Source organism: Pholcus phalangioides, unplaced genomic scaffold (genome assembly GCF_987345545.1).
Source record: "Pholcus phalangioides strain wild (caught in Gottingen) unplaced genomic scaffold, Ppha-v1.0 ptg000015l_1, whole genome shotgun sequence".
NCBI classification, from domain to species: Eukaryota; Metazoa; Arthropoda; class Arachnida; order Araneae; family Pholcidae; genus Pholcus; species Pholcus phalangioides.
The window spans coordinates 51,957,256-51,984,912 of NW_028301608.1; the positions used below are offsets into that span (position 1 = coordinate 51,957,256).

The window sequence follows — 27,657 nt, forward strand, 5'->3', positions numbered from 1 at the left end:
CTATCATACATGAACAGAAAATCCGAAGAGGTACCAGTGCCATCTAAACGCATGGGCTTACTCGGGCACGACCTAGGGGCTTCACAAAGATGAAATCCGGTTGAAATTTTCGAAAGCAAGCATGCAAATTTGCCTGGTAGGACCTCGGAAAAAATCACTTCGCCTAGTATTAAAGCTAAAGATTATAAGGTTATACAAGGACGACTATCAGCTCTTCATACATTTGGGGCGGGGGAACCTCACACAAAAACTTGTTTTTCCCAACTCTTATCTACATACTATACTCTGTATAAAGGAGTGGCTGCGAAATCGGGGTGGTTTCTGTATTAAGTCTATGGAGCCCATTGAGGAAAAACTGGCCGCGGAATACAGGAGGGCGCTTATGGAAGTTTCACTGTATTGTGCTTGTGAGAATTAGGATTTCCGCATAAATGTCATAATCATCGATCAATTATAGGAGTTTCTCTGGAAAAACCATAAAAACGAAATCAGAAAATAGACAAAAAAAGTGTCGTTATATCCGAGGTTCTTAGCGTTTTCATCGACGTTACCGAGGCTCATTAACATTATTCTCTATGAGAATCGGCCAAGACCGCCAATTATTGACATTATAGTCGAGGCGTCGTTACAATCAAGTTTGACTGTATTAAATAACGAAAATGAACGGCACACAACAAGAGAAACATTTGACAATGGCACGTTTTTTTTAATGTAAAAACCATGCGCAATCTAGGCTCTGTGAAGAGACTTTCATACATGACTGAAAAGGAAAAACAAAACAGAAAACATAAACTTCATGTGCAACTTTCAACCATTTGCAAGGAATTAAAAAAGAAATTAACGCCTGAATAAAACGCAACATATGAGACACATCGTCTTTTCGTAGGATGAAAGAAAGTGCACGTTCAACATATTTTCCCCTTTTACATTTCCCATTCACACAGAAATAATTAAAAGATGACAAGGTTTCAGTAAAAACTCTACATACAATTCAATCGTTTCTTGGCACAAGCGCAAACTTTTTTTTTTTTAAATAAGGAAATAAGATAGAGAAGTATGTAATTTCAAACAATAACAATAAGAAAATCATTGATGGAACTTATGACATGTCTTGAAGTTTTTACGGAAAAGATTTTATTATTTTAAGTTATTCAGCAACTGATATTTGTATCAAAATAATAAATTGACTTCAGTGGTGAGCGTGTATAACTAAAACCTATGAAACATTCTTCTGCAAGTCATTCAAGTCTAATTTCATTTCTGATTCAATTACGAGGAATTTTCTGATGAATACAAAAACAAAAAAAAACCACATTCTTGCTTCTTAAAGTTTAGCTATGTCACCATTCAAATCGAACATATTCAGAGTGGCAATGGAAAAAGGCTTTACGTAACCATTTCATGATCAAAATATATATTTGATCATTTTTTCCTCTCTCCCCTCCACTGGGTATCGAACACCGGGTAGGTTACATTTAAACAGCTGTACAATACACCACAGAATATATATGTATATATATAAAATCCGCCATTGTCATTTATTCAACTATATGCAGCGAGTGAACACATCACTGGATTTTATAACTTTCATGCAACTATATAAAGATCGTTTAAAAAATATACGACTCACAGGAAGAAAGCGCATTATTAGATAAATGGCATCCGTTATTTTTTTTCCTTAAAAAAACACACATGCTCGGTTTTTATCTTCAACATTTTTTCAATGGAGCTAAAATAACCATTTACACGAGTAATGCATCGACTTATGATGACAGGATTATTATTCATTATAATAAAAGGCAATAATGATACATCCAAATGTTTTAAAAAAAGCTAACATCTTTTTACCCATTCAAATTTTATTCGTTTAATTTCGAGAATCAATACATAATTGCACAGTCAAATACATAATCATGTACCAGGTTGGTATGAAAGAGAGAGACTTTTTGAGCATTTTTCAGAAGAGAAAAGAATTGCATATGACCAAACCTGGCAAATGGTCATGCCTGTGCGTAATACGACATTTCACAGGTGAATGGAAAGTCACTACATAACCTGAAAACTAAATTTGAAAAAAAAGGAAAAGAAAAAGAGGTTGGGGTGGGGGAAGGAAGTTGAAAATTCCCTAAAATCCCAAGGCACAATATATTATCGAATGCATCAAACTAAAAATTATCCATTGATTTAATTTCTCCTCAAAGTAAAAGTATACAGATTGGATAGTATACATAAACATCGCTCGTGGTTTTCCTCAACCAGAAACTGCTGCACACATACAACATCATATGTCAAGTATTTAAGCAAAAAAGTCGGTCTTTAGGACACACTGATTTGTAAATCAGGTCTTTATAGTGACAGCTATATATGATCACCTAACATAATCATAATTTCTTGAAGTTCGAAGTCTGGTTGCAAAACTTATTCTTAGCTCATATCATGAAAATATAGCGTTAAAAAACGCTTTTCGATTGTTGGTGAATGACATTTTCTCTATTCCCCGCCCTCCCCACCAATTTTGTGATTTACCTAAAAGCAGGTGAATAAATCAAAAATAATAAATGCTTAGTCTGTATGATTTCAGGAACGATCACAAATGTGTATAGCAGCAATTTCTGATTCAATAAAATAGACAAAGAAAAAAAAACAACTATTATATAGCATAGTTAAAAAAAAACAAAAAAAACCACTTAACATTTAATCTTTAGCTATGAACATGATTTCTTCATTATTTACCACATATATCAATTCCCTTCAACCAAACCTATAATGTTAACTTATCAAACAAGGCAAAAATACATTTTCAGCTATGTTGCTCCAACACACAGAAATTTTATTTGAGTCAAGTTGGCAATGTATGTACTGAATTTTAGGAATTGGCTATTAATAAAAATTTTAGCATTCAATGACAAATTATTAAATGAATCAGCATTCATCGATGCAATAAGGCATAGATTGATAAGGTAGTCGTTAACAGTAATGTATGTAGTTTTTGTTTAGAAAAGATGAAAAAGGATATGATGTATCACCATCTTTCAAGAGAAAAGGATATGAATATCATTGGGATCAGTCTGCAATATTATTGCATCACTGGAAAAAATTTGAGAAAATTTTCATTTTTTGAGAATTTTGATACCGATATAATTTCTGATAACCTTTCTTTTTTGTACTTGGAGAACATCTTTACCCTTTCAGACTGTATGCACAAACATGGGGGGGGGGGGTGCTTTTTTGGGCTTTAGATATTCCTCAATATTTTCTTTTTAAATCTCAAGGAGTTTAGTCTTGACTTCAGGGATTATGTGTGTGTTATTGTTGAAGTCAGGACTGAAGTCTATGAGGTTAGAAAAATAGTTACAGAAAGAAAAACACCCATTTATGCACACTGGGTCTGCATTTGGTAGAAAACCACTACATGGACATTAGTGACACATATGAGGACAATTATCGAAATGGTTCATTATAGTGTTGCATACAGCTTATTAATTTCTCACAGAAGCTTAAAAGCTTTTTACTGATGAACAATGCTCAAAGATAAATTGATATAAATGCACTTAACTCTATTCAAAACTGCACTAAATCAGGAAAATGATCTATTAAAAAAAAACATTTTTCTAGCTGATCCTATTTGTGTCTGCAAAATTAAATACATACAGACTGTAAAAATTTTATTTTATGAGTCATCTTCCCTAAAACCTGATTTTCAATAAAATTGACATTCATTCACTTACAAAGGTTTTTAGCAGCTGGCTGATACGAAGATATATTTTGAAAAGAGAGAAAATTCAACTACCCCTGCAGGGAATCGAGCCCACATCCTTTCACTTTTTTGGGTGAATGCCCTAGCGGAAAAGGATCTGGGTTCGATTCCTCGCAGGGGCAGTTGAATTTTTTTTTTTCCAAAAAAAAAGTCTCTTCATATGGATAGCGGAGAGTGACATCATCCTTGGATTCATTCACTTTACTGGAGACAGGAGCCAAATTCATAAATTATTGGAGGAAAAAAAAAACAGCTTGTGTTAGAAAATTTATAATGATAACCTATGAGTAAATTATAAAACTGAAGGAAAATGGAAAAGCCCCAAAGGGGAATGTTCTGCATTGTTCTACAATGAGCCCACAATTGACTGGAATTATTCTGCGGTAAAAATTCCCATCATAATTGTTTTCTACACATAAAACTCTTTCAGATAGTTCTGCAGCAGCACTGATTGTTTCGCAACGTATGTTGCAGTTTTCGGCATATTCTGCTTTAGGATGAAAAACAAATTTAATACACGAAAACTCTCATGTATTCAGTGTTTCAGGCAGCTAAGCTGTTCCTAGAAACAAATAGCTACATAGGAAAATTACTGTATATTGAAGCAACTTTCTATTATTATGAACAAATTAAAAGTAACAGAATTATATGATATAGCTGATTCATGATCGACAAAAATTATAATGCATGTTATACAATGTAACTAGAATGAGACAGAATGCCATGAAATTTTTGAATAATTTAATAAGAATCAGAATTCAAAAACACCTAAACCATTTTTAAACAGAAGCACTTCCCATATTTTGGTGTTTAAAAGATCATTGCCTTTTTGGAAATCAGTGTAAAACTATCATTCAAAGTATTATTGAAATATAATTTTTTTTCAAAGCTTGTTTGTTAAAATGAACAGTTTTACCAAAATACATGAACACTGAAACATATTCAAGAGGAAAAAACCACTGCATAACATATGATATGACCCGTGAGCTTTGTTGCGTCAATATTAAATTTCTATTACTATTCAACATCTGAACAGAAGGAAGAGGATTTTGAATATGATACATAAAATTACTGTAAGATTTAATGCTATTCTACAAAAAAGCAGTTTCGTTCTTTTTTTTTTCTCGATAGAAAGCAAATGTATAGCACCGCACCCATTCCATATTTAAAGTTGAAGGATTAAGACTTCAAAATTGGAAGGACCACAAACTAACAACTCGTTTAAATGCATACAATAAATGCCTCTTTGCTTTTTTTTCATTATAATAACTTTTAATACTATTTATATATTTACAAATACAACAACTTTACACTACTCAACACATTCTATGTATATATCAAACTTCTCCCCTCCCCCCAATAAAAGAACATTCCTTTCATGCATATAAGCCATCTCTCAAATAATCCTGTTTTTGAGAATAAAATAGAAAAACTTGTGAAAAAATTTATTAAGCGGTATTCAGTAAAAAAATTATGATCAATCTAAGAAAAACTTAATTAATCCTTAATAAAGCTCAATAAGCTTTCATTGCTTTCACTACCACTGTATGATATTATAAGTGATCCATGAAACCATTATGAGCCAATTCTTTCAAATCTCTTCTTAGCCATTCAAGTAAAAGCTCATTCAGATGAGTGAAAATTGTATAAGATGACATTATAGTCTTTGAAAGAGATTACCTTTTGGATGAAAGAATAAAGATATGTAGACAACGTAGATATACCAAAATATTGTGAAATGACAGCTATACACATTTTGGAACTGTATGAAGTTTCTTCTTTAATAGCAAAAGACAAAAGATGGGGAAAAAATCCACTATACAGGGTATAACCCTAAATCCACTATACTAAGTCCCAATTTGGCCTTTATCACATCAACCATTCATCGTGGAGGTATGATTCTAATTTGAAAATGGCACAAAATGTGTTCACAGGAATCATTCTCTACCAGTTTCGAGAGATAAAATATAATGTCATAAAATAAAAAAAATCTAAATTTTTGTATGAACCCCTGTCTAACTTTCAATTAGAAAATTGTTACTTTGTCTCTCCTGAGGCCAAAGAAAAAAATCCATGTTTCTAAGTGCAATATTCACCGAGATATTTGAATTGAAAAATCGGAGGAAATTCAGGAAAGGACAGCATATAAACTAACAAACAATACTTCTTTCCACGTTTACACTATTCTTTCCCATTTTTTCACCTGTTTTTTAATTCTAATATCTCAGAGAATATTGCACTTAAAAACACGTTTTTTTTGGCCTCAGGAGAAACAATGCAACAAATTTCTAATTGAGTTTTGAGGACAGAGTGTCTGTATAAAAATTTAATTTTTTATTTAATGACATTGTATTTTCATTCTCCAAACTGGTACAGAGTGATTCTCAATCACATTTTGAGAATTTTTCAAACTAAAATCATACCTCTATGATGAATGGTTGAGGAGATAAAGGGCGAATTAGGACTCACAAGACACCCTGTATAAGATTATCTTTTTTATTTTTATTTTTTGTCTTCTGCTGCTGAAGAAGAAACTTCATATATTAGTTTTAATTTCAATGGAAAACTGTCCACAAATAGGGAAAGTCATCATTCAGAAAATCATAACACTAACCACTCAGATATAAAAAAAAAATCAATCAAGCCCAGTCCTAACTTTGATTCGCCCGATTTCCAAAATCATGCCAATCAATTACTTGTTCCTGGAAATTGGTAAAGTAAAAGTATTTACTTGTGTTTCTTTAGAATTCTCATGAAAGTAATAAAAATTGATTCAATCATTAAAACTTGGAAATATCACTCAGATAGAGTGAGGTAGATAAACCCCTTCTGAATTACACAAACACTTCCAGAAAGAAAGAAAATAATATCTTCAGCACGTCTTTCAAAAACAAAACACTACATACACAAACAGTCTTTGAAAAAAAATTACCAGAAAAAACTCTATTCAGCAACTGCTTTGAAACAATAGATAGACTGAACAAAAAAAAACTTTTTCAAATGCACCAAGGAAAAGTCAAGCATATATATTATTACTTATATTGTATAAAGAAAAGAATTTAAAAAACAACAAAATTTTTGAATGAGAATAACAATAACCCCCTTTGTGAATTTTTTTTTTTGAAATTTTTATGAGGATTTAAGTAAAAATGTATTAAAAAAGTTTAAAACATAGAATACTAGTCGGTTCTGAAAAATCGTGACTTTGGGTAACAAGATTTTTCTCACACAGCAGGTATATCCCTAAGAATAATACATAGCTATTGAACAAAAACCTGGTGCAAGTGCTCTGGCATTATTATTTCTCATATTAAGAAAAATTGAAATCTTCAGATTATAATTAATTGGGAGATTTTTTGCATTCATTTTATGCAAATGAATATTTGGTTAAGTTAAAACACAAATAATTTAATACTTCACACAAGTAAAATTCTTTTGTTTTTTCCCCCATTTGGATTGAAAAATTTTGCAATTTGTATAATATTTCTCCTTTCAATCATTATGTTGTTCAAATGAATCAAGATTGATAAAAAACTTGAACATAACACACTGAAATGTTTGTGTTTTTGGCACATAACACAATATTTTGGCACTGAAACAATATGTATACAGAAATATTTTTTACTCAATAGTTATTTTCAAGATTGACCATTTCTTATCATCAGAACAGAAAAAAAACAAACTGAGAGGAGAAATAAAAACGAATGCACGAACAGAATACAGCACATTTTGTTATCATGTTGCAGAAAATTTCAACTACTGATAGGACCTACTCTTATATAGACAAGAATTTTTTCCATTATAATCTACGAAATATTCATTTAAAATTTGGTTGAGAAAATATATATATATATCCTAAAACTGCAATCTCGAGAGGAAAAAGCTAATGCGTAAATAATTTTTATTCTTCCAATAACGCTTCAAAATTTTTTTCATGCGACAAAAGTTTCAAATAAATAATTCAGAATACTTCATTAATACTTTCTCCAACTCTAACAGATTTAACACTAATTAAGCTTCAAATAAAAAAAAAAACTATTGTAGCATTAGAAAATATTTTAAAAGTCACAGTTGAATGAAAAGTGATGTAATCATTCAAATTATCTGATTATACTGCAATCAATGAGGCCTATTGCAGGCCAAACAAAGGTGGTTATATCTAAGAGTTCTTCAAGCATAGAAAAAAAATCAGGTGTATACTGTCTTGGAACATGATTACATTCTGTTGGCAACTCTGCCAAAATTCCACCATCTACCACATCTTTCACTGTAAATTTTCTTAGTTAAAAAGGGAAATAAAATTGGATTAGATGTAAACTTTTTAATTTTAAGAAATCATTTAATGAAAAAAAAAAAAAACACTTTCAGCTTCACTGTTATTGATATTCTTTCAGTTCCATTTCTTTACACATATTTTCATTTCAACTCCACAGATTCTGTCTTTTTCAAGAGAAATAACAACCTAATCAATCACATAATGTTTAATGGGAATAAAAAAACAAGAAACAGGACAATCAGAAAAAATGATTTGGGCATATAATTGCCACACAGATATATTTCATAAAATTTGAATCCTACAAAAAAATATATACATTTTTAATACTCTGTCTTAGCACACACTGAGATCTACACATATAAATATTTATTCTTTTTTTTGGCATATTAAAGTGATAGGATTATGTGATTTTCCTCTTGACTGTGAAACTCGACTTTCAACAACATGATATGAGTAGGTACATAAATAGAAATGCTCGAGTACTTAATCTTCAAATAGTTTGGCACAGAAAAATTTCAACATTGTTTATAATGTGCTTTTAACAGAATTTTAAACAAAAGAGATTTAACAAATCATAATGTTCATCATTTTAATATGATTTTTCTTCTTCTGTTATCAGTGATCTATGAAAATATTACGTAAAAGAAATTTATTGAGTGCATATTAACTCATAATACTTCAACTTTAAGATTGTCAGCTACATGTTTTTATGATCTATATATCTATATCTAGGTATATATATTCATATATATATATGCATTTGCAAAGCGCACTGACAGTGACGAAACACCCAAACTTCAAACTTAACAATGGAACGCTTTTTTTTTTGCTACTCAACAAAGATACTTGTTGCATTCAATCGTTAACAAAATGAAAGAAAATTCTTTTTTACTTTGTTCATATGACATTTGATATATTACTCTAGACTTCTAATGAATGACATTTTTTCATATAAACACGCTTCGTTTAGAGGAAGATAAATAGTCATGTAATACCTCCCCTTATGAAATTATCTGCCGAATTTATGTAATATGCAAGGCATGGGATGATTTCAGCAAAAACTTATAATCCATAATATCTATCAACATCTCTCTCCCCCCAAGAAAAGGCGCCAAGGTTAATAATTTAATTTCTTTTTTCTCTTCTTTTTTTAATAATCAACATTATACTAAAATCTATCAACAATGCATTATAGCAGCAACCTGAGCTATTTACAAATATTTACACATAATAATAGAAAAATGAAAACTAAAACAAATGAATCAAATCACATGCAAGGCAAAAGGAAATGCATTCAAATAAATTCATTACCTCATATATATATATATATATATAGATTTTCTGTTGCATATTTCAATTATATATTTCTGAACCCCCCACATTACAGAGAAACTGGGAGGGGGGGGGGGAGAAAAAAAAAGAAAAGATGGATGAAAAATTCAACACCAGTCTTTATCAGTCACAATGGCAGTGTTGGATGAGTATGTGTGTGATAGAGTTGAATGGAGTTCTTTGAGAAAAAAAAAATCAATAACAAATGCTGCCCCCGACCAATATTTCCACTATCAGAAAACCAGCAACATCATACATAAAACAAATAAGTATAATATACGTATATGACACACTTCGCTATAAACAAAATGAGTTTTTTTTACACTGGGGGGAAATAACATGCAATAATACACCAAAAAGATCACACAACATACATCATGAATCATGTATCGCACATAACAAGTAACTCTACAGTGAAATATGTGACCTGCACTAGGGTAAGAATGCCTTTAGCCAGTGATGCAATTCAAATTCTGCACATACTCTGAAAAATCAATTGCAATATTGTCCATGCACGCAATTAGCAATGTTCATCATGCAGCAATTAATCAATTAGGTCAGGGGACAGCATGAATTAACATTATGCCTAATAATATAAAATTCATTTTTTTCTTCTTTTTTTTGGCAGTGGCTGCTAGCTACATAGCGTATTTGAATCTTCAAGATGACGAGACTTTAATTCTATGCTTCTCAGCTACAAAGCGGCAAGACTCTCGGATCTTATACAATCTTGCCATTCCACTGGTGAATTATTATTTTTCCGGTTTCAGACCCACAGTGGCTAATTGCAACATTATGTTGCTACAGCACATTACATGTGGTCTAATATACAAACCATACATTCAGATGTTACCCAAAGGCCACAGATCAAAAATACCCTGGATGTTCCATTATTCCATAATACTGTCCGTTATATATTACCCCGATCTCCCTCAGCACTTCACCTCTAATTGTGGCCTTGATTGTCCAGTTGTGTACGTCTGTACTCTCTCTTTCTCTTTCCAGCCTGTCAACATCAACAATTTTTGAACTAAGCCTTTCTAAAATAATACCTATATCTTTGACACTGAGGTGTCTGTTCTGTTCGAGTGAAAGTTGATCAACTAATAGAAGGTATCGTTCAGAGAGCTGCTCTTCTTCATTGGCAGTGTTCTCTGTGTCCGATTCAGATTCATCTTGAGCAGGAATTTTACTTTCTTGAGTAACGTCCATAAAGCGGACATGACCTTTACCCGGTCCTTTCTTTGGGCCGGTTGCAGCAGATCCTGCTGCAGATGTGGCAGTGATGATTGCTGCTCCCTCTGGAACTTCTTGTATAGGCGAGGTAGCAACAGACTTATTCACTTGAATTTGAGCACCTTTTTCGTGGAGAGCCGAGCAGTGGAAGTCGCACAACGAGTGGTCATGATCTGGACTTCCTTCCTTGAAGCCAGCTGCAGCAGCTGCTTCTGCCTCCTCTTCTGTTTGTGGCAGCATCCGCGAGGGAGGCCTAGGACCAAGACCTTCTAATGTGAGTTTGGCACGGGGAGTTCTAGTAACGGAGCCATCTATAGATGTGGCAGTGTCTGCTGTTTGCACTTCTTGTGAAACGACTTCAACTCTCCATACTGTTTCAGGCCTTTCCCCAGGCCTCCTTCTGCTGTCTCGGGCTTGCCGAAGATCACGCTGATCCCAGTGTAGAACAACGGTTACTCGGCCCTTGTTATCCATGATCTTCCAGGAGGGCTGCTTGTCGATAAGCTCCATGCTGTTGAGGGCCTCGCATACTATCCTCGGAATGGCAGTGATGGCTACATAAATTAAACAACAACTTCAAACTGGAACTTTTTAAACAATTTAACATCACAGCAACCAAAAGGAAAACAATCCATAACGGGCAGCCAATGGATTAACCAACAGAAACCTTTAAAACAAACCAATGGTAAACCAAAGTTAATTCGAAACCAAAAACGAACCAATCTTCACGTGCAAAATGAAAACAAATTTCTCGAAAAAATAAATTTTAAAGACGATAAATAAATAAACCAAATGCAAACTCATCAAGCAAAAACAAAGAACATCATTGAGTAAATAAAAATAAAAATCGGGGAGAGAATCAACATTTTTAATAACATACATGGATGCATACAACATTATACAGTGGAGCCTGCTCAATAGATAGTAATTGGGAATATAATTATATCAAAATCAAGTAAGAAAACTTCTCGAATGAGGAAAAATAAAATGATTGATTAAATGAAAATAGAACAGTTGCTTTAATTTGGTTTATTTTTGTACGAGTGTGGCAAAATTTTGTGTAGGGATAGAGCAGGAGGCAAGGAAGGCACTCTCTACTGCAGAATGGGCATGCTCTAGGTAGTTACATGGAATCACGTGATATGTGTGCTGGCAGTTGGCTGACAGGAAATTGGAGAAAAAACAACTGTGTCTAGCAAAATGTTTGCAAGTAAAGAACGGCAACCTGGTGTTATTTACGAGCTGAAGTTTGCGAAGTGCACTGGCGAATGAAGGTGGCGTATGTTCATTAGAACATGCAATGTCATTGACTCATGTGAACGACTGACACAAGCGTTTCCCACTGTAATGATGGCACGAATGGAATCGAAACACACTCCCACCTTCTTGCTGATGTCCCTTATTGTGCGTTGTCTGTTTGAGTTGATTACCTGGTCAACCTTTTCCACCAAAGCGCCCGTGATAAGGTGACTTGAACCAGATTGTGTATCATCATTCACAAATTGCCATGCCTCGTGGAAATGATTGTGGCAGTCCTGCACGAGAGTCAATGACAACGCATGTTCAATGTGTACGTTGCCCTCATTTACTAATGCCCTTCACAAACTCATACTCTTTCTGTCACTAAAAATGAACACCACGTTGCTCTTCTTTACTCATAAACATTCCACAGACACAGATGAAAGAACTGATTGCCCATTGGATGATACTGCTTGGCTAACCAAAAGCATATATCACAATTCCACGTGACTACCTAGGACGTCCCTTCTGCTGTAGGGGATGCCTTCCTTATCCCTCCTGCTCTACCTCTACACAAAATTTCACCACACTTATACAAAAGTAAACCAAGTTATTTCAATTGTTCGGTTCTCATTTAACCCATTCTTATATTTAGATAAGTAAATATCTTAAATGGGATGCACTATTTTAAAGCTAAAGAAAATTTTAAAGAAAGGTTTTTGGCAGTAAGGAACTCTGAAATTGGATGTAGAATTCTATACCACATAAATATAATAACTACGGCTCAGATTTTTATGCCCTAAAGATGAAGTATTGTTGCTGATAGGTTGAAAAACCTGAATTTACCGATCAGCAGCAACGTTTCATCTTTAGGGGCATAAAAATCCAAGCCCTAATAATAACAATGAAAAAAAAAAAACTCTTCAAGCCAGATCAGAAATTTAGTCGAAGAGAATGATTATGACTCAAATCTTCTAAGAGAACAAGGCTAGCCATAGATATTAAGAAAGTATGATGGTGTAGCGGAAAAAAAAAAAAATCACGATTGAGATACTGGAGCATGACGAACAATGATCTACAAATGGGGTCTGCCACGTGTGACATACCACATACTGAGATCCGTGCAGAGGGGTTAAATTTGACTAGCCAAAGGTCAAATCACAAAAATGGAATTCAGAATTCCTATACGTTTGTGATTTAGCTTTTCTTCAATTAAAGAAAATGTTCAAAGAGGATGAAATGAACGATGTGTTTGATTGACTGGCATGACATAAATATACTGTATGAAAACTGGTTATATGACAAAAATATAATGATAATGAAGATACTTTGTTTAAAATTGCATTTGATAAAAATGTGTTTGCATAGCAGTGGTTCTCAACCTTTTTGACTCACAGAGTCCTTTCAAGTAAAAAAATTCTATGGCGGAGCCCTGTAGCCAAATTTTTTAATTATTCATAAAAGTTACCGATTTATTTTTACTATTTACATATATAATTATTTTTTAAATTTCTTCGAGTGGCCGCGGAGCCCCTGGAGAGGGCACAAGGAGCCCCAAGGGCTCTGCGGAGCACCGGTTGAGAACCGCTGGCATAGAGGTTTCTATGGAAAAATATTCAATTATTCTCCAGGTCAGGCATCTTCAACCTGTTGTTCCCTGAAGTGTCAAGAGAGCTCAATGCTTGTGTCTGATTTGGCACTCGCGAGTACTTGAACAATTTTTCAATTAAGCACCATTGCATTCAAGGACTGAAATCATCTTGATTTCATGCATTTGTATGTTAACTTGCCATAAGGGTGCTCTTCTTTCAATGATAGGTACAGGCAGTGCTCGTGACTGGAAAAATGTTGAAGATCTCTGCTCTAGGAGATACTCAAATTTTGAAGATAAGTCTTAAAAAACAATAAGAGGAGCATTATAAAACGATAAAACTCACTCAAGTGAATAGAATAGAATAAATAAAGAAAAAGTTTAAATAGAGAAAAAAAAATTTATCAGGTTCATAGGTGTCTCCCTTTACGGTGGTGCATTCAGTTTATTTCTCACATAGACAAATGGAAGAATATAAGCTCCTAGAATGTCCAGACCATTCAGTTTGATGCTAAGAAACACAATGTGCACTGAAAATGTCCAAGTCTGGACTTTTTCTCTGATGAATTTTCTCGTAGCTCAAGACTGGAATGGCTCAAAAACTTCTTGAAAGAAAAATAGAGGAAAATCTGAAATTTTATTTCTTAGCAGATTTGGGCTTGAGTGATATTAATTATGGTGATGATTGGCGCAAAAATTCAGCTTACATCATAGTTGTCTTATGTTGGTGCCCATGCACCTATATCTACTAAAACACTTGTTAGCTGAGGCTACTATTACTACTAAACCACACATTGTAGCAGTTCACAGGTAAAGCAAAACGCTGGTGTTTAAGAAGTACTTGTACAGTTCGGTAATGCACTACCAGATGACATTGTGCTCACCTTTTTTATAGCTTTCTTTATTTTCTCATGTGGATGTATGGATCTTGGCGCTCTGCGTATCTGAGATAGTGTGTTGTTACTGCTGTTCAAAAAGAAATGGTAGAGGGTGTTCTGATCAATTCAGAGTTCATTAAAGTTTTATTTTTCATTTAAACCCAGAATTCCTTATTTTTGCAGATGCGAACGGAACATTTTTTTAGGGCTCGGCTGGGATCCGAATCTGAATCATATCATCTTGCCTTAAAATTGCAGACTCATAAGGAAAGGGTCGGAAGGTGTAATCCTCGAAAAGATTGGTGTGATCTTTAAAAGTTTTGAAAAAATTACCACTAATTCTTCTCATTTAAATATGCACAAAAATATAAAAATATCCAACGGAATTATTATGGGTCACTCAAAAAAAGTAAATATTAATATTTTGAGCATTAATACAGGCCAAGAATGAAATTAAAAATCCTACAACTTAGACTGACGTCATTCAAATATCAAATGATTAGGTCATCACAGATAGGGAAAGAAAGAAAAAAGGGAAATACAGTGGAACCTCGTTTATACGTTGTTTGGAATATAGTTATATGACTTTCACATTCATATGATGTTTGGCTTATGTCGCAATATGTTCTTATACATTTTAATGTTAAAATAATTCATTTATACATCACAAAACCTCAATTACTCTACCTTTTCACTTCGACTTGCACACCAAATCATTTGAAAAAATGTCGAACATGCATAAAATTTTTGTATGCAGTGACAACACATTGCTGCAGCAGTTCTCCTACACATTGTCACCGCAATAGCCATGAATTTTAGGATCATTGCTAACATACACGAAAATAGCCAGTGAGATAGCTGATGGTCATTTAGAGTGGACTCTTAAGTGATTCATTTATTGCTTATTTCTGCGAATACACAGACGCGGTGAGTTCAAAAGAAACGGGTTTTAATTGTTTTGATGGTCATATGTTCTTTCAGAATTTTTATTCTTCCTGCATTATCCTCAAATGGTAAGAAAGTCCCCACATTGTAAAAATTTGAAAGGTACAAGTTTGAAATGCTAGATTTAATTATTTTTCCCCTCAAGTGTTATTAAAATATATTTTTTATAAGAGTTGGAGATGCAATTAAACACATTGAATTTTATAATGTTTTATAAGCCTGTGTGTATGTGATGGGGGTGGGGAAGAAGTCATTTTCTTTAAAAAGTCTTAGTTTAAAAGACACATTAACAGGACATTTTGTCAAAGGCCTCTTGAACGTCGTATAAACAAGGTTCCGCTGTTGCAAGAGTTTTTATGGGAGATATTATATATGAATGTTGAACGGGACTGCACATGGACAGCCTCCTAGCTCAGCTAATAGCTCTTACGACGTTAACCCCCCCAGATGGCGACATAGAGAGAAACGATGTCACTCTCCACTGTTCATACGAAGTATGAAAGCCTGGATAACCAAGCAGAGATCAAGATGTAGTTTGGAAAGAAAATTCACATTCCTCTGTGGGGAATTGAATACACATGCATACATATGCTCTAAGGAATGAAAATGTCTGTCCTCTGTAGTTCAATGGTTAGAACACTTGCCCAGACAGTGAGAGATCGGTGGTTTGATTCCCCACAGAGGAATGTGAATTTTCTTTCGGAACTACATCTCGATCTCTGCTTGGTTATCCAGGCTTTCGTACTTCGTATGTACAGCGGAGAGTGACATTGTTTCTCTCTATATCACCTTATTGCCTACTGCAGTTGCATCAGTTCATACTGCCTTTTTTTTTTTTTTTTTTTTTAAACAGAGCACAACTCAGGTCTATCGCCATAGGCAATTTACTACCTAATGAGTTGTGCCAGAAGTGTAAGTGTGTGTACCTAACAGTCTTAGTGAGTATCTAGTGTTGTGTATGATTTTTCAGTGCTGCCATCTATATCTCAGAAGTAAAGTGAGTGATATGTAGTGACTGAATATTTGTACTGTTTGTAGGCCTGTTGCTCTCTGTGGCGAGACTTTTTAACGGGGAGATCGGCTCTCATTTGTGCCTCGAAGTTGGGAACCACAGAAAACCAACTTCAGCCGACCACCACTGTGGCGACGGTGGGGCTCGAACCCGGGTCCCCGCGATGCGAGTCCGTCACTATGACCACTCGACCACCACAGTGGCTGTTCATACTGCCTGGGGGGCCGTAGTCAACGTGTTAGAATTCTACTTGATTCTGGGTCTCAGGCTACATTCATTTCTCAATCAACTGCCCAAAGGCTTGGCCTTCCAATATTCACCTTATTTCATGTCCCAGTAACTGGGTTGGCATCTTTTCAGCCAGCCACTACTCGAGAAACTGTCAGTTTGTGCATAACATCAAAATATGATAATGCGAAATGGTCAGCATGGATGCTTTTCTGCTAGAGACTCACTGCTCTCCAACCATCTTCGGTGATCAAGTTCGAAGATTGTGAGATGCTTGATTGTTTAAAGCTGGCCGATCCGACATTTTATACTCCCAGTGATATTGATTTAATCATAGGGGTTGATCACTTCTTCTCGATAATTCTTCCTGGTCAGGTGATGAATGCAAAAAGAGCCCATTGCCCAGAATGAGATTAGGATGGGTAGTTACTGGCAAAATCAACAATGTCTCTTCACTTGTTGAATTGACAGTCACAAATCTCAGCATGAATGATGAACTGAAACAGTTTTGGGAGATTGAATCTATTCTTTATGTAAAGGTTCCTGAACTAACTCTGAAGGAGGAATTCTGTGAAAGGCATTTCTAGAAAAATGTCTCGATCAACGTAAATGGAAAATTTTGTAGGCAAGCTTCCAATCTACAAACCCAATGTGAAATTCTTATGACTCTGCATTCTTGCGTCTGTAGTCAATGCAAAGAAAATTCAATCACGACCCAGAATTTTCAATGGATCGTTTCTGCAGAATATGCGGATTTGGGTCACATGCTGATGATGACTGCTCGATGATCCTAGATGATCAGAAGTTTTTCTTCCTCATCATGCTGTGTATAAGCATTCCAGTTAAACCACTAAATTGAGAGTTGTTTTCGATGGCTCATGTGCTAGTAAGAATTCTCTCCGTGAATTCCATTCTTGGTGTTGGTCCCAAACTCCTATGTGATATATTTGAAATATTGCTGACTTTTCGACTTCACAAATTTGCATTTTTGGCAGACATTGCTAAAATGCACAGTCAGATATTTGTGTCTCTGCCTGATCAATCATATCAGCGTATTTTATGACATGACAATTCCTCTGATACTGTCGCTGCGTAAAAATTAGACACTGTCAATACGGGTTGTCTTGCTCATCGTTTCTGGCTACCAGATGCTTGAAGCAAATAAGTGTTGAAAGTCAAGAGGATTTTCCGGATACAGCAACAATCATTTCAAATGAATTCTATGATTTGCTATTTGGTGCAGATACCACTGATGATGCCAAGCTGTTGTGCTCACACCTGTCTTTGTTACTTCGAATCATAGGTTTTGAGCTTCGTAAGTGGAGATCAAATTCACAATCGCTGCTAAAGGCACTAGATGCAGATTGTGATGAGCACAATATTACAATTGACAGAGCAATGAACAGTCCAAGGTCTTAGGATTGAACTGGAACTCTGTGGATGATGCATTTTTCTTCACACCCTGTTAGAACATTGATGTTCCCTTGACGAAATGCAAAGTCCTCTCACAATCTGCTCAGATATTTGATCCAATGGGATTAATATCCCCATGTATAGTATGGATCAAAATATTCTACCAAAAGTTTAGGTTTTGAAATGTGATTGGGACAATCAATTATCCAATTTTGTAACGGAGAAATAGCTTGAGTTTCAAGCTCATTTTAATGCAATTAATGTGCTAAAGGTGCCTCAATGTGTATCAGCATTAGGGAGTTGCATGGATTTTGTGATTCCTCTGCTCAAGCTTATGCTGCTATGATTTATTACTGCTAAGGAAATTCTAAGCATACTAAGGTCATTTTGTTTGTGTTGAAGACTAGGTGGCACCTGCAAAACAACTGTCAATCCCAAAGCTTGAACTGTGGTGCATTCCTGCTAGCTCAGCTGTTTAAATCGGTGCTGAAATTTATCAAGTTACTAGACATTCAAGTTTTTGCATGGACTGATTCCAGAGTGGTTTTGTCTTAGTTGTCATCATGTCCATGAAGATGGAAAATCTTTGTCGCCAACTGGACTTCAGAAATTCTTGATTTGCTGCTAGTAGGTGTGTGGAATCATGTCACATCAAAGGACGACCCGGCTGCTCTTGCGTCTCAAGGAATTAGTCCTAAGCTGCTGCAAGAATGTGAACTCTGGTGGCATGGATCACCATTTCTCCGTGATCCGCCTAAGTCAAATGATAACTTGCTGAAATCATCACCTATACATGAGGAAAGTATGAATCCAATATTCTTGTATGCTACATTTATCAATGACACCCTGAGCGATTTATTTGAAAAATATTCATCTCTGTCCAAAATCTCATTCGTACTGTTGCATACTATTTCATGTTTTTGTCAAAACGCTTCAGGACAAAACCCACTGGCAGTAACACCATGAAACATACTGTGAAGCCATTGTAGCTCGCTGAGATAGAGTGTGTAAAGAAAGTGATCATTCAGTGGGTTCAAGACTGTTCCTTCAACAATGAGATTGATTGCATTCATAATGGAAGACCATTGAACTGTAAAAGCATTCTTGGGTCATTGTATCCATTTATTGATAAGGATGGTGTTTTACGGGCAGGAGACAGGATTAAACGACCAAAATTAACATATGGAGCCAAACACCCAATCAATCATTCCGCCAAAAGATCATCAAATTAGTCTGCTTATTATTTGTGAATCTTACATTGCAAATCTGCATGCTGACCCAACCTTCCTTAGGTGATGTTGTAGTTCTTAAGGAGAGCAACTTTCCACCATCAACCTGGCCGACTGCTAAAATGGTGGAAACGCATCCCTGGAACTGATGGACTTGTTCATGTAGTCACTGTGAAGACTTGCGAGAGCCTTTACAAGCGAACTATCACCAAGATCATCAAGCTTTCTTTGCGACTTTAATGTATAATAATTAATTAGGGCAGGAGGGAGTATGTACAGTTTGGTAACACACTACCAGATTGTGTTCACTGGACTTGTGTCACTTGGTTACTACCACTTGTGTTCACTTGGCATTGTGTTCACCTTTTTTTAAATATTTTTCTTTATTTTCTCATGCGGATGTATGGAGCTCGGTGCTACATGTATCCAAGATAGTGTGTTGTTACCACTGTTCAAAAAAAGAAATGGTATAGAGGGTGCTCTGATCAATTCAGAGTTCATTAACGTTTTGTTTTTCATTCAAACCCAGAATTCTTTATTTTTGTAGACGCAAACGGAACAGTACTGTTATCTATCTTCCGAATTCGGAAGAAAAAAAAAGTCAACAGGTTATTTTGCCTGTGGTATTATGCATAAATTTTTTAAACGTTGTAGGCTTGATTGCTCTCTGTGGAGAGACGTTTTGAAATGGGGAAATTAGCTAGCATTCAGCCCCTTAGGCTAAGCTGAAAAAAAAAATTAAAATATCTTTGTTTGCAAAAAAAACAAAAAAACCATTGTAATCTGCATTGAAAAGCTGTTTTATGTATATCCTCTGTGATTTTTAGGATTTTGCAACTATTCACAATTTTTCATTCCCACCGCCCATGCAATCCCTTCAAAAATTTCTCATACTTTCTTATACTTCAATCTTTGTCAGTTGACTGTCACTGGGCGTGAATGAAGCTCAAAAGTAAAATGATATGTACTGATCTTTTTAATGACAAAGGAATTACATTTATAAAATAATGAACTGTACTGATGCATACACAGCGATTGCAAAGCCACTTAAATACGTACCAATTAAGTTTTTTTTCATGACAAATCTACCCATCACAAAGATATACTTTTGATGTATGTTATCAGAGTTAACATGATTTTAACACTGTGCTCATCTAATATCGTCTCCCCTTATGCCAGAAACACGAATGTGCAAATTTTCACTTTTTTTTATTAACTGGTTGGATCCCTTATTTTGGTATTTAAGTTTGCCAAAAATGTGAATGTGTATCCCTATTAAAACATGTTACAAAACATTTTAAGAAAATATCCTCCATAGAGTAGCACTAGTAGAATAGACATTCAAATGCCATTTCCCTAGTTTTTTTTCCCCAAGAATTTTCACATTCTTGTTTCTGGCAAAAAGGGGATGATATTTCTGGTGTTCAGCAAAAAAAAAGAAAAAGAAAAAAAAAGACAGAAATTTTTGACTCACCAGCGCGAAGGGCCTCAACTCCAGGAGGAAGCCACCTCTCTCCAGGACAGAGAAGTAGAAATATAGTGTCTTTGTCCACTGTCTGGAAATAGATGTCATCCTCAACTTCTGTCCCATCACTCTCCAGGACAATCTTGACATCAGTTGCCGAAAAACCGAGTCTAGCAGCACCTGAGTCATCAGAACAAAACATATTAAAGAGGAAACACGAGTTGCATGTAAAAATGCCGATTTGAGAAAATTATAGGCAAATCGGATAATCTAGACAAGCATCAAAGTTGGGAGGACCCACGGACGGATGGTACACCAGAGACGAGTTGTGTCTCTTGTATTTTTTAAAGTAAAGACTGTGGCATTGCAATTGCAACCAGGGTGTGTGTGGAGGGAAAAAGGGGGGGGGGAAGAAAAAAACAGAAATGTGGCATATTTATTCATTACCCACAGCCAAAAAAAGTAAGCATATGTAGACATACCTTTACAAAGCATCACATCAATGAGCTTTTTTGCTTATAACAAGAAGTGTTACAACAATTTTCCCCACTATTGTAATCTTTCATTGAAATATGGATTTGTTACCATATTTTTCAAAAAGTAAAATCTTAAAGCACACAAGAAGAACATTCAAGGTATGGCAAAAGTAGTGGAATGTAGTTGCTTTTGGTCAGGAAGACTATGGCAAAATATGAATTCAGAAATGGAAAGTTTATGAGACACATTCTTTTTAGGTTTAAAGGAATTGAGCAAATCATATCAAAATGTATTTTTACATGTAAGACAAATTAGCAAATAAGTTTTAAAACAGACCTCTTTCTCTTAGCTCACGTAAATTTGACGCTATAACAGCTTTCCTTGTCTGCCTATCACAGCTCCATACCTTATATGGACGCTGTCTGGATTCCTATAAAAGATGCAATGTAACTATATGTCATATCATTTTCTAAACTTTGAACATTTTACACGAACGTGTTTGAAAGTATTATAGTAGATAATGTTAAAGAACAGACAAAGTTATATAAATGTAGGCATGACATTTTTATTTTTCTGAAGCAAGGGTTATTTTCCTCTGTATTATCCACAGAATTGCATAGCTCAGTATGTCATATCCAATACAGAAGATTTCTGAAAAAAAGACATGAGTTTAACTCATGATTGGGGCACATTATATGTTCAACTCCAGCTTCGTCAACGACAAATTGTCCCTGTTTTTTTGTGTTGAATATATATGGTAATTCATGGCCCTATTAAGCATTATATGATAAAAGCATTTAAAACATTTGTAATGCAAGGCAATAAAATTATATATTTCCTATTTCAATGTGTTAAAATTTCATCTTTGAGCAATTTCTGCATAAAAAATAACAGTTTGAGATTTTTGAAGCCCTCTGTAGATCTCTGAGGCCCCTAGGCTGCAGCCTGTCGAGCTTATAAGAAAATCTGGCACTGACTCTGAGCGACATCACTAATAAGCAGCCCATAAGAATTAAAACTTGAATTAAATATTTTTGGTTAATAAGCCTAACAACCCACATTAGAAGGTTTCACCATTTGTTCCCACAACTCTTTCAGAGGAAAGTGAGGGTGGATCGGTGGAATGAATGGCATGAAATAAATATCCAAACATGTTCCAGGAATAATGTTACAAAAGAGAAATAAAAATTAAATAAAATATTTAGATCAGAAAAATTTCACCCTATTTTGGAATTTAAAAAAAAAAATCATTGAAATTATTGTTATACTGCCATAATTAAAAAAGAAAAAGTATTTTCTTAGATAGCCCAATGACTACACAGGAAATTACGGTATTTGATACATATGATTGCTTAACCAATTCTAGTAAAACATTGAAGCATAACTCATAAAAGAACCACTATTTGAATCACTCATAATAATAATTCCTAACCACACATGCACCTCATAAACAGGGTCGCAGCGTGCCTTCTCAGGGTCCTGGGGCAAACTTTTTTTAGGGGGAGGGGTTCCCTTGAAAGGGTTATGAAATGCTTATCAACTTATTACGCAAAATCAGTGTACATTTTTTGTGAAGGCATCCATTCGGCTCGAGGCCCCAGCCTAGTTGCGGGCCTGCTTGTAAACATTCCTATGGGAATTTTCTAATGAATTGGAAAAAATTCAGGAACATGTGTGTATATATGCATGGCCCTAATGTATTTACATTGTCAGAATTATGATTGTTTCTTGTTGATAAAGGGATGGCTATATGGCATCATTTTATAACATGTTTATAATTTCGTTCACCTGTTGACATAGTTTGCATAGATATTCCAAGATGATAACATAATTTTTTTCCCCCTTTGTCTGAGGCAGTTATATTCCTTTGCCTTCAATAGAATTTCCAGATACATGCATCCTTTGGGAAACCTTCGGTATATTTCTGAGATGTGAAATGGGATGGAGCCCTGTCCTTCAATGTTTCATGTCATACTAGTGTTGCCATATGCTTTCTATATTTTGAAGTGAAAATAGAAATGTCTGGATTTTCATGTTACGTAGATATATCATGTTGAATTGTCTGCTCTCCATGGAGAGATTTTTCCAAATGGGAGACAGACGTCCATTCGTGCCTCAAAGTTGCAAAACTATAGAAAATCAACTTTAACTAACTGCCACTGTACCCTAAACGAGGTTCAAACCTGGATCCTCCAAATGAGAGTCCAGCGTGATGCCCACAAGGCTGTACAGTACAGCAGCACATATTTGAGCTGCAAATTGGTTCCCATAGATGTTTATATTTGAATACTACAGAGCTTAATAAATCTCAGGTTGCTATGGCAACTAAAAAATGGGTATTGACACCTAAAATTTTCTGTGTGTGATTACTGGATCTGGAAAGAAAATACACTTGGCTTCTGAAATATTTAATTGCCCCCTAATGATTTTTTTCCCAATTTGTCAAGCCTTGGCATATCGAAAGAGATTATACTTGGAATATACTTGTGGAAAATACTTGAATTACACTTAGAAAACTATGATAAGAATTGTTAGCCAAAGCTAATACCCGCTCACTTAATTTACAATAGAAAAAACAGAAAAACCTCTTCAGGTTATATGCCCATACATCCATTAAAATTTGCCCAATATACAAAGTATTATAGACGTTACATGGACACGACCGTAACTAGATACTTTGTCAGCCAGGACAAGCATACATTTTGATGCCTCATGCAATGTAGAAGGAGCAGCCATTGCAAGTAAAAAAAGAATGGCATTGTGAGTAAAAAAAAATTTGGAGGAGGATGTGTAAGACTTCGAATAACCAATTCCCTGGAACACTTACTCAGTAAGGACAAATATTTTTCCAACCCTGGGCTTCACTAATAAAGCGGATAGTTGGAATCAGGACTGCAACTAGATGGAACAAGCTAACAAGCTCATATTTTGGCACCCCCACAATGTTGGAGAGGTTATAAGGTGAAATTTACACCCCCCTCCCGTTGTCCGGTGCACCAGCTCGTCCATAGTTATGGCCCTGGTTGGAATAGAGTGCTTCACTGATGTAACGTAGGGGATCTATGCTGGTTCTAAACAAAAACATTTAACATAGGAAGGCTTCAAACTTGATACATTTAACTGTACAAAACCTCATGGTTATGCGAGCATCAGCAGGATCCAGGTCGGAACCCTGCTGACGGGGGGGGGGGGGGGGGGTTCAAAGTTTACGGTGGGAATGAGATCCCGGTCTCACATTTGAAACATTCTCTCCATAGACATCAGTAAGACTCAAACACGATACTTACATGCCATGAAAATTCAAGCATTTACCATCTTTAATTCAAAATATTGAAGGTAAATGCCAGCCACCAGCAACACAAAACAAACACAACTCAGGCAACATAAATACGTTAGGGCCACATACACCAACAGAACACATTTCCAGCATGTACTGATCACTCCTTTATAAATTCCACAGAAGATTGTGTGTGAGATGCATGTATGGTTGAGTAGTACAGAACCCAATGAAAAATGCTATACAAGATTAAGAAAAAGAAATGCTGCAGAAAAAAAAAACAGAGTACGATTTCTCTTCATAATATTCAATACACATGTTTGCATCACCAATAAATATAAACATTTGCCACAAGAACATCTTTACTTCAGAAATAAATGTACTGCAAATCATTGGAAGCTGTTCATTTTACACACACATAGAGCCTACCACTAAATTATTTGAGTGGTAAAAAACATTCTCACACATATTGAATCTGAATAAAACAGTGATTACAACACACATGTGAAGTCATATTCATTGGTAATGTGTAATTCACGAGTTCAGAGATATAGTCAATCGAGGCTATGGGGATATTTGCAACATTAAGCTGCGCATAGCTGGAATAGAGAGTTTCACTGATGTAACATAAGATCTACGTTGGTTCCAAACACAACCTTTCGATGTATGAAGACCTCAAACTCAACACATTTTAATGTACAAAACCCCGATAAGAAATACTATAAAAAAATTAAGAAAAAAAAAAAAACAAATGCTATACCAAGCAAACATGGTACAATTTACCATCATGATACTCAATATACACATGTTTGTATTACCAATCAATATAAAAATTTGACCTGAGTACATGTTTCACCCACAAATAGTTAAAAGCTGTTAATTTTGCATGCCGAGGTGGGAAACACTCGCAAGCATAACTGAATGTGGTAAAATTGTGAATATAGTGATTACAACATGTCATGTGAAGTCATATCCATTGGTCATGTGCAATTCATGAGTTCATAGATATGGGCAATTGAGGCTATGGGGGCTATATTCTAGGGATATAACTCCAGCAAATAATTATATTTGAGGTGCATATTGAGAGGTAAAATTAAAAGAGGATATGAGATGATGGGGGGGGGGGACACTGAATGTACACACATAAATATATATATACATGCATCGATATATACACACACAGTACAAAGGGAGGTATTTCGAGCCAGTGCTGTTAATTTTTATTTATATATTTATTTGCAGTGGTGCAGTACTCACAGCGGATGTCATTATTTCATTGCTTTCTTGAATGGGGTTTGCTCTAGCTCTGAATCATAGGCACATCTTTTACCCTCTCCAGAGAAATTATTTTGCACTCATCATCATCCTCTTCTCTCTCTCTCTCTCTCTTGCTCCCACTTTTTTTTCCGCTCCAAGATGATGATGATCTTCACCTGCCCATCACCCCCCCGGTTCATGACACAATAAGGTAACGGGAAACCCCTCCCCCCGACCGTCCTATAGTAGAAACTCTCGAACTCAAGCACGGTTTCAGTTTCTTACGTCATCCACTAGGTGACTCTGTCACCTCTATGGCAAGACCGAAACGTTGACTTATTGTCCCATCCTAAACTGACCATATTTTCCTCAAAAATACGGGACATTGAGATTTCAAATACGGGACCATCGCCAATTATTACCAAAAACGACGCCAAAACCAAACAAAGTTGCCAAATATTGTTGAAATTAAGGAAAAATCACAATGGCGGGAAATGATGCATTACTGCAAATTGCAGTGGATTAAAATGTATTCCACGAAAAAAAAAAAAAAAAAAAAACGTTCACCAAGGCAAATGTGGGAGATTAGTATTCTCATATATAGATGTATTTATCATAAAATAATTTATGAGTTGAAAAATAATGTCAATCTTTGACTTCAATAAAAAATAAAAATTCAAGTAGGCTTCGTGTAAAATACGAGAAAACCGGGACACTTTTGCCAAAAAGTCAGGACGGCCAAAAAAAAACAGAAAATACCGGAACTGTCCCGGGAAATACGGGACGTATGGTCACCATACCCTATACCTGGACGGTGTGTCACGCTGGGCGTGAATTCACGTTTCCCACGGAGAAGAAAACTTGCCCATTAGGAAAACAAGGCTTTTATTTAGTCAATATCATTATTCCTGTTAGGGTTGCCAAAGCTGTAATTCGTGTGGAAATATGAGTAGCATGAAAGTAGCCAAATATGTCACGGAGAGTTCACCAACTTCGCATTTCGTATCGCTATTACGGAAATCTTGCCTCTCGGGACATTGAAAGCTCAGCACAAAAAAAAAAGTCCACGTAAAAACTCTGCTTTCTTCCTTTCGAACCGAGCACAACTCCGGTCTATCGCCATGGACAATTTATTACCGAATGAGTTGTGCTAAAACAGTAACATCTGAGTGGATATCTAGTGTCTTGTGTGAATTTTAGTGATGCCATCTATATTTCTTATTGTGAGTGAAGTTTGATGACTGGATATTTGTACCGTTTATAGGTCTGTTGAGAAGCTTTTTTCACAGGAAGATGAGTTCACGTGCATGACTCGAGGTTTGGTACCGCAGAAAACCAACTTCAGTTGATCACCACTATGTTGCAGGGGGCATTCAAACCCAGGTCCTAGTGATGCGAGTCCGTCACTCAGGGACGTCTTTAGAGCATCACAGACCACCTTGATAAGTGATTTTTCTGAGCCTCTTACTGTCAAATTTACATGCTTGCTCTCGAAAATTTCAACCAAATCTTATTTTTGTGAGGACCCTCTTTTCTTGAGTCCTCCGGGCCATGCCCGGGTGGGCCCATGTATTGAGACGTAACTGCAGCCACTATGACCCCACAATGGCCCTTAATAATGACTTTCTTTTCGAAACCGAGCATGACTCCGGTCAAAGTCTCCTTGAGAGAGTATCTAGGAGACTTTGCTCCGGTCCTACCGACATGAGCACTACCGACTCAGTTGTGCTAAAACTGTAACATCTGAGTGGATATCTAGTGTCTTGTGTGAATTTTAGTGATGCCATCTATATTTCTTATTGTGAGTGAAGTTTGATGACTGGATATTTGTACCGTTTATAGGTCTGTTGAGAAGCTTTTTTCACAGGAAGATGAGTTCACGTGCATGACTCGAGGTTTGGTACCGCAGAAAACCAACTTCAGTTGATCACCACTATGTTGCAGGGGGCGTTCAAACCCAGGTCCTAGTGATGCGAGTCCGTCACTCAGGGACGTCTTTAGAGCATCACAGACCACCTTGATAAGTGATTTTTCTGAGCCTCTTA

At 35.5% G+C, this 27,657-nt stretch overlaps 1 protein-coding gene across 1 annotated transcript; it reads right to left on the reverse strand.

The window, feature by feature from the left end:
- Positions 1 to 685: 685 nt before the first annotated feature.
- Drep2 (DNA fragmentation factor-related protein 2) lies at positions 686 to 25,826 on the reverse strand. The gene is made up of 4 exons (XM_089243728.1): positions 25,613 to 25,826; positions 21,415 to 21,508; positions 20,611 to 20,781; positions 686 to 11,155 (listed from the first exon to the last, which is right to left on the reverse strand). The coding sequence occupies exons 1-4, from the start codon at positions 25,622 to 25,624 to the stop codon at positions 10,233 to 10,235; spliced, it is 1,200 nt and encodes a 399-aa protein (XP_089099854.1). The 5' UTR covers positions 25,625 to 25,826; the 3' UTR covers positions 686 to 10,232.
- Between the last annotated feature and the right edge of the window lie 1,831 nt (positions 25,827 to 27,657).